At 37.7% G+C, this 16,714-nt stretch overlaps 1 protein-coding gene across 11 annotated transcripts in view; it reads right to left on the reverse strand.

Annotated features, from left to right (window-relative positions):
* Positions 1 to 16,714, reverse strand: part of RGS7 (regulator of G protein signaling 7) — a 243,014-nt gene that overhangs the window by 194,839 nt on the left and 31,461 nt on the right. Inside the window, exon 1 of one of the 11 annotated variants that reach the window (XM_019287541.2) lies at positions 4,698 to 4,807. The exons of the other annotated variants lie outside the window; for them this stretch is intronic. Within the exon in view, the coding sequence (XP_019143086.2) occupies positions 4,698 to 4,766 (69 nt within the window). The 5' untranslated portion in view covers positions 4,767 to 4,807. Of the gene's footprint in view, positions 1 to 4,697; positions 4,808 to 16,714 lie in introns of those variants that run through there. 11 annotated transcript variants of the gene reach the window in all.

A 16,714-nucleotide genomic window follows, 5' to 3' on the forward strand; every position in this document is an offset into this window, starting at 1 on the left:
ACATATAATAATAATGACCCTTTTGCTAAAAAAGCTGCCTTTAATCTCAAGGTACCTTCTCTGAAGAAGGAAAATTAATGCACAAATCTTGACAAGATCAAATTCCTTATGAAAAATATACAGACAGGGTAAACTGCTACCACACAGTTAGTATCATCTCCCAGATACAAACCCAGGCAACTTTCATATCTCACACATCTCTGTCCAACCAGTCAGTGACTGAAGGAAATGGGCTATACAAATTTTCTTTGCCAGCTACAAGCTACCTGTTACAAAGGTTCAAAAGGAAACTAGAAAATACAAACACTTTAAAACTTTTTTTGGGTAGCAATATTAAACTAGAGACCATTTTGCCAAACTGTCCCTCAATTAAAGCATGAGATATGAAGAAATGCTGGGGGTAATATGAGTACTAATATCAGAAAAAGCCTCAATTGCATAAGATTCAGAGATCTTTGCATAAAATATCCCCTCCACTGAAAAGCAAACTGGTGTAAATTGCATTTCTAAAGTTGACAGAGCATGGCTTAGAGCCTTTAGAATGCTACTAGTCTCAAACTAAACTTTGCTGCCTCACATTTGGTTCAAAGTTTAGCCAATGTCACAGTTCATCTTATTTAGGCTGTCTTTGTCACAACCAGACACAGGACAGTGTTTTTCCCTGTGAAATGGCACAGAAGGCAGTGAGGTAGGACACAGAGAACCTGCACAGGGCCTTCCAGGTATAATCCTACCTCAAACATCCTTAGGCATAATGTTAGGGTTCATATCTTACCTGAGTTTCACTGACCTCACAGACATTTTCTCTATATTGCAGATTGATTTTCCAACCTCTGTCTTGCCAAAGCTTGGACAAGTTTTATTCATCTACATTTCATTTCTTGAAATCATCTGTAGAGATTATTTCAACCATTGGTGCAGTTCCACAAATCTTTAAGTGAAGCAGGGTATTGTGTCATTGTTCTAAAGGAGGGAAGGTAGCCTTGCAGGTCCTGTTAGGTTTTGTCAACTCCTTTGACAACAGACTATACAGCTGTCGACAACAGCAATGTGCTTTTAAAAAGTTTACACCCTCTGATAGGATATAAAAACCTCAATTCTAGGTTTGGTTTTTATTTTGTTAGATACAATCTACTCTTCAACCTCTGAGCTAAAATTCAATTGGAAAATGGGATTTTCATCACCCACTCCTTTCCAAAATCAAGACCAACTTAAAATCATTCTGTCTACAGTCTTATCACACTATTTAGTTCAATACTTATTGTTGCACAGGTCTGTAAAGAAAAAAGAACAATTTTTTCAGCTGTCAAAGGAAAAAAAGTCTATCCTTCCCATCATCAGCCTTGAGCTATTTCAACAGCCCATTAACAGTTTGAGGACTATCATCACGAAAGACTTATCTTTCTTCAGTTCTTTAAAAACACCTCTAGAAAAAAGAGACAGCACTTGCTTCACTCCTCTGCAAGGCTCCCCTCTACACTGCAGTGCTCGAGTGACTTTGTTCACCCCTTCTTTTGCCTTTTTTTTTCCCCAGTGTTTCTGTATTTCTGATATCATGTAACTAAAGCCTGAGGCAAGTGGTTTATTTTATTCTGCAAACAGACTCTGTGAAGGACTTGTTCAGGAAGCTACAGATTCTCTAAGCTTTGAAATACATCTCTCATATGAAAAACACTTCATTCTGATGACAGGCTTATTCTCTGGCTCCTCATGTCAGAGGAGGAGCAATATTATTGAGCAATAAGAGCCTCAAACAAGTTCCTGCCTCAAACAAGTTCAGCTACAAACAGCAGGACAAAACTGGGTTTAGGCTGGACCTGGAAAAAGCAGTGAGGGTAAAAAGACTGCAAAGCTTTTGGCCCTCTCTTATGAGGGAATACACTTATGTGGGATTTGCTGACATCTAAATGGATTTCATCAGGCAATGCAGGCATCTGCCTGTAAGCCAATCCTTCTGAGCTCTCTTTTTAGCCCAACACTCTTCTCTAGGGTGTGATTTCCCTCTGCTAAAGAGAACATCTACATTTGGCTGGAAAAAAGCAAATCCCACAAAGTATCTGTTTATCCGCATTGACCGTAAAGAGAATCTGAAGGCACTAAATCAACTGCACAAATATAGTAAACTAAGAAGAGTCCCAGCCGTGGCCTGCAGCATTCTAGCAACTCCAGCATCATTCCACCCACTGAGTGCGGTCCAGCAGCTGGGTTGACTGAGCATATATAGTGGTTGGATCCCTAAGAAACTTTTTTACATCATGTGTACTCTACAACACATCCACCTGCATGTCTGTCTAGGTTTTCTCAGGCAAAAATCCAGTAGTCCTAAATTTATAACTCTGGAACATATAATGTTCTCAAAAGAACATCTTGTTTCAATCAGGGTTTCACACAACCTTCATTTGGCTAAGGAGATGGGACACTAGATATGAAGGTAGAAACAAGGAGAATCAGGTCATTTTCATTCACACTAAAAGATCCCAGCTCCTATTCAAGTCTACTTAAAAATCCAAACTCTTACATATGCAATGAAATTAAACAGAAAACCCATCAGTTGCTGGAAGAGCCAGACCAAGACGTTTTCTGTCCCATGAAGAAAGAGACAAGATTTCAAACATATTTTCAGTCGTGAAATGAAAGGAAAAAGACTTCACATTTCTGTTATGCAGAAACATAAAGGCAGTCTGGAAAAAGTCTAAAATATTTTGGGTTTACCTACATCATTGTTAAGGTTCAAAGCCGTATTAAATCACTGCAAACTAGTCTGGATTATTCAACAATTTTGAACCATTTGAGTGAGCTGAAATGAAACAATATTTCTTGTCATAACTTATGTTTGATGAATAAAAGTTGAGCTAGACTTAGGTCTTTATTTGTGAGACTGAGATGGCTGTGTAAGGATGGAGGAAGCAAATCATGCTCCAAAGTGGTAAGAAAACACTGAACAAATGCATATTTACCAATTAATATGAAATCGAAAACAAATATTCACAAGAGACAGTGGCGGCATAAAACAACACTAGAACATTGATAGACATTATCTTCGAGGCATTTTTTTCCTCACTGCACCCTAATCATATCTAAAAAAAGAGATGTGATACACTCCCTATTGAATTAAATGGGTTTTCTTCTGTGTTTCCAAGTACTCCTCACATAAAGTGTAACTCATATTTCCCAAAACACCCAAAGATTTGCAAGGCTGACACCAAGATGGGTACTTTAGATTGGTAAGAGTTTGCATGCACTGCATCAAATGTATGAAAACAGAGGATTTATGGAGGGGAGATGAGAAAACAGATCTGAGTGATGTGCAGTATTTTGCAAAAAATATAATCAGGGAAAACCAAACAGAATGAGAACTTCATTCAAAACAAAGAAAATGTATTTTAGGTCTCTTGAAATTTGGAAGTGACCTTGTCTCCCATCATCAGAACTGCTTTTACTTGGTATGGAAGTACAAACGGGGCAGACCAAAGAGTCTGAGAAAGATACATTTCAAGGAGTGGTCTTTTAGCCTTTCAGATCTTTTTCTGAAAAACACATATGTCATCCATATTAAGGTACAGAACTGCTTTGATTTTAGCAATAAATATGTTACATCATCTTCATAAGCAGAAAGCAAAAACTGATGAACTTTTGTTATGATTTAAGTGCCACTGGACACCTGAGGAAGGTGCCAAGTGTTAATTTCACCCCTCTAATTTCTCTCTGAACTGACAAGTCATGAAGAACCTTATAAAGACAAATTGGAAGAAAATTATCAGATTAAAAATGTAGGAAATAATTTAAAGCTTTAAAATAAGGAGAGCGGCAAAAAGAGAGACAAAAAGAAAGAAGCAGAGAATGGAATTAGAGCTGAAGGAGCAATAGAAGCAGCTGGGTGAAGGGGTGGGAAAAGAAGAATTGATGCTTGAGAGTGAAGTCATGAAAGTATGGGGGAAGGTGTGGGAAAGAAGTGAGCAAGAACCTGAAGGGAGGAGCAAAATAAGGGAGAAAGGAGACAGCATACATTTTAAACTATTTAAACATTTGAAGAAGCTTCACATTTTTACCATCTGGCAGCATATGCCGTTTATTATGAAGTGCTGGAATGTGTTTTGTGGTGCAGGGAGAACTGTTTCATGAGCTCATCAGAACTGGATAACTGGCCTGTAGTTATCTTCTGAAAAGTGGGAGAGGGCCCAGTGATGAGTCAGATGATCATATCTAATCCCATCACCAGTAAAAATTAAAAATGGTTTCAAACCAAAGTCAAATATTCATGCTGATGCAAATGTCTCTGCTCAGCAAATTCTCCTACCTCTAAATAATGCATCACACAAGCATTTTGGCCAAATAATGTTTTCCAGGAAGAGTGCTGTTAGTCATCGTAGTGTTGCATGGAGTGCACTAAGCCTGAAATAAAATATCTGATTCTCTCTCTATTTCAGGGAGAATTTCATGCAATCATTCTTCTACTTTTAAGTTCTCAACATTGCTAAAGATAAAATTCAAAACAGAAAAAAAAAAAAAACCTATTCTTACAACTCAATTTTAGCTGTCTTTTTACAGCCAGACACACCTGGCAGTAATACTTGGGAGTAGAATCTGTCTCAATTAAACCTGAGCATACTTCACAGGTCTTCAAGGCCATTTTCCTTTATCAAACTTGAATTCATATTTTTATTTATTCTAACTCACCAGCACCTATGTATACTCACAAATTTCAGTGAGTCCAAAGTCCTACTGGAAAGCATATCAGGCTTTGTGTTCAGGGTGCTTGGAGCCATGCCATGGAACAAACCACTCTGATGAACAGACTCACTTGTGTCAAAGATTCCTCTTTGCTTACAGGCATTAATCTGTTGAAGATATACCATATTATATAATCAAGGGCATAAGAACAGTCTGACACAGGTAAAGTTATGCTGAAATTGTGTTCGGACTCACAGTTATCTGTCATGCTGTAAGCAGCCTTCATTTATCTGACTTAAGGGAAGAGTTATAAATGTTACAGAAGGCATGGCATAAGAGAGGTAGAATTCACCCTGTGCAGATAGACTTCCAAGGGTGTACCTGTAGGTAGGGAGAGAGCAGCTGAAAAAACTGGTATTAAAACTAGACAGGAAAAAAAAAGACAGTTTGTTACCTAACAAAACATGTTAAAAGAACTATGCATACTTTCCTGAAGGATGTACTCCAAATGTTTTATAAAAGAGCACAGGAATAACTAGTAAAGTACCAGAATCAAATAACAAACCATACTAAAGCCTGGGGTATTTTTAATTCTGCAGCTGTAGAGTTTACCACACTCTCTGTCTGAAAAATCAAGATTCTGTAGCACAAAAAAAAATATAATTCTAGTGTAGCTTTTGGTAGGAAATAAAACCTAAAATCATAAACTGCAATTAAGCTGTTGAAGTCATGTTCACCTGTATTTCCATAAAGACTGACATAAGAGCTCAGAAATATGAATTCTTCAGTTTCACTTCAGCATCACCATTAACTGTCTCATGGTTAACCAAATATGCTCTTCAGGCAAACCAATCTCTCTTCTACATCTTCCTAGAACAAGAATGAGAATGTGAAGAATAAGTCTCAGTTATTTCTAACTCTGAGATATTATGATTTGCCTTTGAAAACTTTATCAGCAGGAAGGACATGACATCCCACTACTCATTTTCATATTCAAAACTTTTAATACAGAACTCAATCTCACATTTTAATCTGAAATCAATGAAAAACTCTAGCTGCAGACCTTTCTGTCTTGCAGGGAATGCATAAGAGTTAGTTCTCAGTATTCAACACAGCATGTTTTCACAATGTATATTTTTTCAGATATGTATCATTTTATAAAAGCTTTTTGTTTCCCAACTGCAACTCAAAATTTTTGCAACAACTATAAAAAACATGCCATAATCCCTGACAAACTGGTGCCAGCAGCCACTTAGCAGCCTTGGCCAAATTCAGAAGCGCCTCACATACCACTGCAATCTTAGTATGACTGTAGAACAAATATAAATTTGACTCTAAATTGTGTTGGAGGTGGTGTTAAAAATGATTGGAGAACTGAGGCAAATTTGGCAAGAACTGGACGTTTGTACTCATTGCAAATCACTTTGAATTCAATCTTCAAACAAACAAAAACCTAACTGTGAGTTACAGTTTAAAGTGATCTGACCATCATTTTCCATGGTTCTCAAGGTAGATGAACACCATGTTTGCTCAAATGTCTCAAGGATGTCAAAAACGAAAATAGTTCCTAAAAGGAATTTTTAAAAATTCCAGAAAGTAGAACATATGCTTTAAATTCAGCTCTACATTAACAGGAACATTCATACCTCTCTGTTTACTTGGCTCTTGGTATAGAGGATAAATCTAAAGCAAAAAATCTCAGTCACTGGATCTCATGCCAAGAAGAAGAACTGTGGGAAGACAGAGATGCTGGTTTGTGTTCTCCTAGGCATTCTAGGGATTCAGGGACAAATTTTGCATACTTTATGCATCCAAGTTACTTTATGCATGCAAAACTGAAGGAGAGTTCTGCTGGAAAAAAAAAATTAATTAAAGAACAAAAGATTTACTCAAGCAGAGTTCCTAATGCCTTCAAAAGTATAAAATCTAGAGGTCTCTTCAAATATATTTTCACAATCCATTTCTTTAGAAAAGATTTTGTTAACAGTTGCTGTAAGTAGACAATCTGAACATATCAGAAAATCTAGAATGAAGTTTCAAATGGGCTAGATATAATATAAAGTTCACATTATGGGTCATGAAATCTTAGAGCCAGTTTAATCCCTGAACCAGTTCTACTGCTTTTTATGGCAATCCACAGTTACTTAGATTCTAAAGCATCTTCAAACTAGCCTGACCCTCTAAGGCACTCCAGGCTTTGACTTCTTGAACACAAACCTGAGCTCACAGGATTTTATGACAAAATTAATTTACTGTAGTATCAAATTAGGGACAAACAACTTTCATATCTTCAACAAGAGATGGAACTTTGCCTTCCCTGGAGAAACAGCAATTAACTTCAGGCCTACACCATCCACTTAGATATTGTACAGAAACGTTGTTTCTTAGAGATGACAAAGTTTGATCACAGAAGGGTGCAAAGCGAAGTACAGAATTTTGGAATGGAGTGATGGTGAGACTCAGATTAGCAGGAATTTCAAAGATTTGGGTACCACAGGGGAACCAAGTAAGTTTAAATATTAGCAGAATGTGTTGATAACCAAATATAACAATCTGACTTCAGATGTCAGCATGATGAAAGTCTAGGAACAGTACTAGGAGCCTGAAGCAGGTCCAGATGTCCTGAAAAGTTTCACCTCATTAACAACAACATTGAAAGCCATGGTGAATCCCAACTGATTTACATCCTTGTTTTTAAGGCATTATTTCATTTATATCTGTAATTTAATGCATTCTGCCACATAAATGAAAATAAAATTGCCTGTCTGCAAAGAAGAGATGGGGAAGAAGAGGAAGCAAGCAAAAAAGTATCATGGTATATCTAGAGTGCTTACCTCCAGAGCTGAGACAACACAAGTCTGGAGATATACAGAATAACTCTACATTTGTAAAGTAACATCCACTTATCAGTAAATTAGGAAAAAAATGTAATTAAGATACCAAAAAATATCACCCCAAGGCATCATTTGTACTTTTGTAAGTTGATATCTGCCTGTGTCCTACAGTAAAACTTGCCTATCAGAGCAGAGGGGTGAGAGCACTCCTTATCAAGTCTGCCAAGGTTATGACAAAATTAATTTGTGATAATATCACAGTGGGGACAAAAGAAACTTCTGCAGCTTTGATGGTTCCCAAGAGATGGAACTCTATTTAGTAAAATGGGAAGATATCACTTCCATTCTGTCTAGCAGTGGACAGTGCTCAGTGATAAACCCGCTTAACAGAGAATGGGGTGCAGCATGGCTTACTCAGACTGATCAGTATTTCCCATAATAAGAAGCTTTTTCTAGTTGTTTATAAAATTATACAAAATAAACCAGTGAGCTAAAGGCACCAAATGCCTGACATGTGCTAAAGACTTTTGTTTGAAAATATTTCAGAAAAGCCAATAACTCCAAGAATCAAAAGAAAAAGAAAAAGAAAAAGAAAAAGAAGAAAATATTATGTTAATATTAAAACAACTCCTGCATTTTAGAATAGAAATCAGTCTGAAACCTGGCCAGTCACAGAGGCCATTCTCCCCTGAAATCCAATGGGCTGTATTGGGCACTCCTTTTCAGAACCGTCAGTTTTTAGGAATTCAAACCAGAAATCCTCTCCTGAGCTAAGCAACAGTTCTGTTCACTTTTGCACTCTGCAGATTGGCCCACTTCTGCTGTAGATCTCTTTCAGGACAATCAAAACTCAAAATTGCACTGACACTAGAGCATTCTGTATTTGAATAAGGACAAGAGTTCTCAAACCTCCTACCTGTCTGTATTTCTATATTTATATGAACAAGAAATAAGTACAGAAATAATGAATGCTTATTTAGCAAGCACCTTTTCTTTGGCATGTTACTGTTTCCTTCCATGAGGGGGAAAAAGTAAAGCTTAACAAACCATTTTGAAATGCTACAATACACAATGTCAAATGCTGTAGTAACAGCAGCATATCTCAAGACCTGAACTCTGATGTTTGACTTTTAGGCACCCTTGAGAAAAGCAAACTGCAAACTCATTCAATGTATGAAAATTAAGTTACAGTATCAATGTAATTACACAGAAAGTGCCACACTGACACCTTGTAGTTTTCTAGCTGTTGGAGCAAGGATTGTTGGAGCTCTACTATGGCTGCATTTTGCAATAATTACTACTTACTATGATTATGGAAATCAGAGATGAGGATACTAAACTATTTCTTATCTATTTGAATGTTATGTATTAGGGCAAGGGAAACAAGGAAGGAGGACAAGAGGAAAAAGGCAGAATAAAGGTCATATGTGGTGGTTCAAGTTGGGATCAGTGAAGCCCGTGCACTAACTACTATGCAAAATGTAATTTGTTTGATCTTTACTGAGCTGTCACTCAAGCATGTCCCCAGGAAATATTCTTCAATAAATGAAATTTTATTATTTCTGCCAGTTATGGGAGGGAGCTGCTGGTGCTGGTGTTAATGACAATCGCCTAACTGTGTTTATCGAAGCAAAGGTGCTTACCTAAAGAGTGGAAATCTTGTTTCTGACAATGAGCTATAATAAGCAAAATAAAAGTCCTTGAAAACATAATGCAACTTCATTATAAAATCTCCAGATTTTTCAGATCATAGAATTATTTAGGTTGGAATACACCTTCAAGATCAAAATATCCAACCGTGAACCCAGCATTACCAAGTCCCCCACTAAATTATGTTCCTAAGTGCCACTTCTACACATCTTTTAAATACCTCCAGGTGTATTTAAAGTTAACTACTTCCCTGGGCAGCCTGTTCCAATGCTTGACAACCCATTAGGTGAAGAAATTTTTCTTAATATGCAGTCTAGACCTTCCCTGGTGCAACTGTAGACCTTTTCCTCTTCTCCTATTGCTTGTTACTTGGGAGAACCCAGTAACAACCTCCACCTTTCTACAAACTCTTTCAGGCAGTTGTAGAGAGGAACGAGGTCTCCCCTGAGCCTCCTTTTCTCCAGGATAAACATCCTTGGCTCCCTCAGATGGTCCTTGTAGAACTTGCGCTCTAGACCCTTTACCAATTTCGTTTCCCTTGCATTTAATAGAATTTTAACATTACTCAATTAGAACAAAGAATGTCAGAATAAAAGAGCACATACAGTTTAGTTTGGGAAGTCACTGGGGCCATGGACACTAAATCAATTTCAGTTTCTTCTCTACTGCTTTGGAGATAATTATTTTCTTTTTATTTAATGATAATCACAGATGAAAGTAAGTACTTTTATAAATGTAGCAAATCATTTTAAGAATGTCTGAACCCTGCAACTCTCCACTCTGCAACAAAGTCTGGACCATGTGATAAGAGCCATAATGTAGGACAGATCCTTTGACACTTGCAGTAGCCATCACACACTTAGAACTCTAATCACTCATTCCTTTTCCAGTCACGTGAGTCATTTGGAGAACAGGCCAGAAGCATAGCATTGTTTAAAGCAGGATTCTCCCTCACCAAAAAAACATCCCAACAACCTAGTTTTTACACAAAGAAATACAGGGAAACATGCTTACACCAGGATTAGCTCTTGCTTGTGAAGAGAAGTGTGCTATTTCTCACACCTCTCCTGATCAGCTAGTTCAAGTCAAGACTCTTCAAGCTTATTACAGACAATGAAAAAGTGCTTGAGGTAGGAAAATTATTAGACCTACAAATCATGGTTAGGGTCCTGTTTAAAATGAATTTAAGACTTTAATTCTTCTGAATGCAGGAAGACACAGACACACATAGTTTCTTTGCTCACTTGTTCAGCTGGAACACCCTATTTTTCTTCTGCACCAATTCCTCTATCTCCAGCTGTCTCATCGTCTTTACTCTTTGACTTTTCCTTTGGTTCACAAAACTTTCACAAAAGAAAACGCAGCTTAGGGACATGGAACAGGAAAAGGGAAGGAGGAGTGCTATTTTCTGTGTATTGTTTTGAGACTCCACTTTAGCTTTCTGGTTGATCCAGAAATGTAACCATTTCATACATTTTCCTCCAATAAGTAGATGATTTTTACATCCATTACTTCTAATCTGACACATAACATTTCTTTCCATGGAAGGCAAACACAAGGAATATGTAAGACTGCTCCAGGAAACTAACCATGTCAGTTGGGAAGAACAAAAACCATGAGTTTGAATCTAATGACAAGTGATAACAGTTTTCTATTTTCAGGGTGATAGATATTTCCATTCCCTCACTAATTTTCCTAGAAGGCAATGTTCATGTACTTCATTCTGAAAGTTCATTTTTATATATTGTTCTATAAATAGCAAAGATCAGTTCTTTCAAAGTCAAATATTTTACTTTTTAACAACCACTACTACTCCTGTGTTCCACTCTTCACTGAAATAAACCAATGATATTAAAACTCCTTACATGTAAATTACCTTACAGGTAAGCAGAAATTTCTTCTGCTCCCATTTATTTTCCTGTAACATGAAATCCCTGTCTGCAAAGCCAAAGCAAGCTGCAGGAAGCTACAGTTTGCATATCTATAGAAATAAACCAAACAGCTGTGCATAGAGGAAGATAATAAAAAGTGGTTTTGACAAAGTAAAAATACATGAAGACTTACATAAGAATTTTTAAAATCAATTAAACTATAAAGCAAACAGAATTACATTATTAGATTCATTCTCATCCACGAACAAAATTGCATATAGCAAGTTGCAACTTGTTGCCCCCAGTTAAGCACAAATACATTCTCAATCTTAAATACACATTGAAACATAATAAGATTTTATATATAGGTTTGATTAAAGTTACAGTTTCTGTTATGAACAAAGCTTTAACTGGGTCATCTATAGCTTAGGCAAGAGTTTAATCACAGCTTCTTTCTGCTCTTAGAATAAAAAGTAAGATTTTCTGAAATGCATCACTTCTTATCTTTAGACTTTTCTGCTATCTTCACCATGTTCTGAAGAGAGCTTGCCATTTTACTTGACCTCAACATACCATTACACATGATAAGCATGGAAATTCATATTTCATAAAAGGACAGAATTTCTCCCTCATGGTAATACTTAAGAAAGTCTCATCCTTTTCCTTTCCTTTTTCCATCTCTTCCAAGAAAATGTGTGGTTTTGGCATTTTATGAAATGTTATTGAAACAGCAAGTCACCTGTCTTCTAGTATATGCTCTTAGTGCGTAAAAAACAGCTCATAGACATTGAGAATTGTTTTTAAAAAACTGGTTTGATATGGAGTTTCATAACATTGCATGCTCTGGACTGGGCCAGACATCTTTCTTTTTAAATAGTTCCTATGTGGGCTGCTGTGTAACCACAGGACAAATCATCCCTATGTTGTTACTCAGACTTGTAGTAAGTGCAGAAATGTAATGCAGCATTTTGGGGACTGTGAGGTTTGTACCCTGCAAACTTACTCTAAACTGATTAATGATGAGAAGGACACGGTGTGTCTAAATAAACAGAAGCCATCTACATCCATTAACCTAATGGATTACAGAGGAAAAAGAAATCCTTATCTCAGGACAAGAAAGCTAAAGGGCACTGAGATTATTCAGAAAAATATTTAGCTTTTAGTCTATTTTCTCTGGTGTGCTGTCCTCTGTCTCATAATGCTGCTCTGCCTTACAGCAGTCAAAGATAGGTAATTCTCAAAAATCAACAGAAATGGCTGCCTTTGAAGTCAGCCAAATTCAACTTAAAAGGTTTACAAGAATGCTGATGCAAGTGGCCATTTTGAATGCATGAAGTCTCCTAATTTTCAACACCCAAAATGTAATCTTTTTTCAATAAAGAACATATTTCATTAGCATTCAGCGACTTGTACTGAACTATACACAACTGCAAAGCATAAGACTTGAACTACATAATCTACAAACAAAAAAGAATTCTGGTTAGTAAGCTACCACCAACAAATTTCCACAAGAACTACTATCATCATCTTGATTGCATTTTTATAGCAGGGAATTTTAGAGATCCTTGAAATTTGCAAGATTATTTGATTACATAAAAAGGACACTAGCTGTGCCCTGCTCAAAGGAATATATTCTTCCCATACATACTTTTAGTCCGAATAAGCAGCACTGGACATTTTACAGTCTAAAACTCTGCAGTGGTCTCATTTACATAATTACATAATTATTGCAAAGTATGCATGACTCTTCTGGGAATGTTTTCTTTTTAAAATCAGTTTAAAAAAACATTAGAGATTGCACACGTATTAAACTACTTCTTCATAAAAGCGTGTCTTGCCATATAAAGGTATTTGAAATGCTAGATCTATGCACCTGGTCAAAAATTACTGTTAAGGCCTATTTTGTAATCATTGCTTTTAATTTACCAAGAATTGTAACATCTCTTTCTTACGTTCCTTCCTTCCATCAGCAGTGAAGAAAATCATTGCCTCCTCTAAAAGCAGTCTTGACTGACCACCTAGATTCAGAGGCACACCCCTGAATTTCCAAGTTGGACAAGTAAAAACAAATAGGTTTTATGAGACAATGGCCACCTCCTAGCTCCATAGAGCTTCCCACATTCAAGGCACTAAATTTAAATCTGCATGTCTTCATTTTCCTGCAGGAACAATAAAAAAACACGCACTATACAATTTATCAAGTTGTCCAAAAGCCTGCCACACATAACACCTCAAATAGGAGAATGTCTCACCGGTAGCACAGCTATTTCCTAGAGCAGATTTTTTATTTTGGAGTCCACTTAGCATGACTAAAAAAAACTTTTAATCCGTGCAACAAGTGTGGCAGCCTTTGAAATCTTCCTCAAAAGTACGAGTAACGTGTACTAGAAGAAAAGCAAAAAGCAATGAAAAGTGTGTGGGGTTGTTACTATTACTTTATATGGGACTCAAACTTTATAATTGGCTGAACCGAAAGAAGAATAAAAGATGTAGGCAGTATCTTCAATAGCAGTACTTTGAGGGGACGAAGAGTGAAGAGTGACCCTAAATATTACCATACCGTGTTTTAAGGCTCCTTGCCAAGCAGAGAAAGGCAAGCTCTGCACAAGCAGAACAGTCAAAAGGTTCAGTAATTTACAAGCTTTTAGGAAATTTTTAGTTCTGAGATTTTTTGGTCACAGTGTAAAACCTGGAATGTCAGACCATAAGCTTCTTTAATATTAAGGTAAACTAACTTTTAGGATGGCTCCTGCTTCAACCCTAGTTGAGGCCCAGCTGGTATTCTGTCACTGGCAATATGGCCTTAGCATTGAAATCTTATCATTTTTCACACTTCCCTTTTGCCCCTATAAGGAAAAAAGAAATAATAATGTCTACAGTAATAATGTAGACATTAATTTACAAAATGAAAACAAATCCCACTTACTAGGCTTGGGGGAAGAAAAAAAAAAAAAAAAAAAACCACAAAAAAAACCCCCCCAAATATGTGTAATTCTGCTCAGGGTAGTACCAGCCCTAGGTGCAATCTCAGTATGCATCTTCAACCATATATTGAGCACTTTTTCTAAGAGATTTAATGATGGTGATAATGAATTTTGAAAGTACTACCTATAAGCAAGCCAGTAAATCCAGAAATAGTTAAAGCAGGCAGAGAAGGCAGATGCCAAAAGGCAAGAGTTTTTGAAGTCTGCAAGTTTACAGAAACAATTATTTGCATGCTGCATTTAGTCCTGAGCGTCTGTTTTTATACAAACTACTCCTTCAACTACATAGTCTAGAGAAAGTCTGTTCAAGACTAATGATCCACTGCCAAGACCTGAGGACCTAGCATGTGCCCTCTTTGGTATGGCATTACCCTACATCATTTGTTCTTCCATTCCCAGCCAAAACCAGGTATCAAAACTTCCACCAAATGCACCACACCCTACCAAGACTCTTCCAGATTTGCCCTTTTCATTTTAGGTACAGTATAATTGCGCAAGGAAGACAGAGTGCACGAGGAAGCAGTATGGAATATCTCTCTTACACATAACAAACAAAAGGGTTTATAATAAGAGACTCATCAAGACTTTCAACTTTTGCAAGTAGGCATCTGTATTTGCCATGCAGTCCTGTCATCTCACTATTTTTGATTAGCAAAGCTGATAAAGCATCATACTGTATTTACTTCATTCAGCAATTTATTACCTCATACATAAGCGCTTGTGAATTCAAATATATTAAGATATTTTCTCTTCTTTAAAGGCATGTCAACTTTTTAGGTTACCTCATTAGTTTCACATAACAAAGAGTTTCTCAAACTGTAACAGTTTGTATAGAAGGTTAACAAATTTCAGGTACTCCTTAATTAAGTAAAAGTATGACTTGCTTTATTCCAGACTTAATAGAGATATTATTGAAACTCTGAGCTTGCTGTATCTTTTTATGGAATAACAAGTCATCATACAAGGCAAATTCTTTGTGGCAATCAAAGCCCTGAAATTTTTTAAGGCACATATTTGCTCCATCTCACTTTGGTGTAGTTTGTAGATATTGGTAGAAAAAAAAATAGTTTATGAATGCATTTATTTTTCACTCGTGTTTTCCATTTAGCCTCATGGATAGACTGCTGTTTGTTGTAAATGATTTCACAGGGAAATGCATTTTTAAAATTCAAATCCTTCTTCAAAGTCTCCAATTAAAGCTGCACATACTCCATTTGTATTTTAATAGTTCTCTGTTTTACATACTATAACACAGATCTAAGGATGTAATTAGTGGTTTTTCTGAGAGCATAAATTTGCATAATGTTTTATTTTGAGTATGATAAGGTCAAGTAACATTGTTTTGTTCGATGAAATGTTCATAACTAGCTATCAACAGTGTGCATACAGTGTTGTCACTGGTCACAGGTCACATTTATTTCCAGAAATGTATAAAACGCACCTTAATCCCATTCTTAAAAGTATAGTGAAAGAGAGAGAGAAAGGAGGAAAGGAAGGAAGAAGAGGGAGGGAGGAGGGAGGGGGAGGGAGGGAGGAAGGGAGGGGTGAAGGGAGGGAGGAGGAGAGGGAGGAAGGGAGGAAGGAGGAAGGGAGGAAGGAGGAAGAGAAGGAAGGAAGGAAGAAGGAAGGAAGGAAGGAAGGAAGGAAGAAGGAAGGAAGGAAGGAAGAAGGAAGGAAGGAAGGAAGGAAAGGAAAAAGGAAGGAAGAAGAAGGAAAGGAAGGAAGGAAGAAGAAGGAAGGAAGGAAGGAAGGAAAGGAAGAAAGGAAGGAAGGAAGAAGGAAGGAAGGAAGAAGAAGGAAGGAAAGGAAGGAAAGGAAGGAAAAGGAAAAGAAGGAAGGAAGGAAGGAAGGAAGGAAGGAAGGAAGGAAGGAAAAGAAGGAAGGAAGGAAGGAAGGAAGAAGGAAGGAAGAAGGAAAAGGAAGGAAGGAAGGAAAGGAGAGAAGGAAGAGGAGGAAGAAGGAGGAAGGAAAGGAAGAAAAGGAAGAAGGAAGGAAGGAGGAAGGAGGGGAGGAGGAGGGAGGAAGGGAGGAAGGGAGAAGGAGGGAGGGAGGGAGGAGGGAGGAGGAAGGAGAAGGGAGGAGGAGGAGAGGGAGGAGGAGGAGAGGAGGAGGAGGAGAGAGAAGGGAGGAAGAGAAGGAGGAAGGAGAGGAGGAGAAGGAGGGAGGAGGAGGAAGGGAGAAGGAGGAAGGAGGAAGGGAGGAGGGAGGAGGAGAGGAGGAAGGAAGGAAGGAAGAAGAGGAAGGAAGGAAGAAGGAAGGAAGGAAGGAAGGAAGGAAGGAAGGAAGGAAGGAAGGAAGGAAGGAAGGAAGAAGGAAGGAAGAAAGGAAGGAAGGAAGGAAGGAAAGAAGAAGGAAGGAAGGAAGGAAGGAAGGAACAAGGAAAGAGGAAGGAAAGGAAAAAAGGAAGAAGAAGGAAGGAAGGAAGAGGAAGAAGGAGAGGAAGGAGGAAGGAGGAGGGAGGAGGAGGAGGAGGAGGAGGAGGGAGAGGAGGAGGGAGGAGGGAGGAGGAGAAGGAGGAAGAGAAGGAGGAAGGAAAGAAGGGAGAAGGAGGAGGGAGGAGGAGGGAGGAGGAAGAGAAGGAAGGAAGAAGGAAGAAGGAGGGAGGAGGAGGAGGAGGAAGGAGGAAGAGAAGGGAGGAAGGAAGGAAGGAAGGAAGGAAGGAAAAGGAAGGAAGGAAGGAAGGAAGAAGGAAAAAAGGAAGGAA

Source organism: Corvus cornix, chromosome 3 (genome assembly GCF_000738735.6).
Source record: "Corvus cornix cornix isolate S_Up_H32 chromosome 3, ASM73873v5, whole genome shotgun sequence".
NCBI lineage: Eukaryota > Metazoa > Chordata > Aves > Passeriformes > Corvidae > Corvus > Corvus cornix.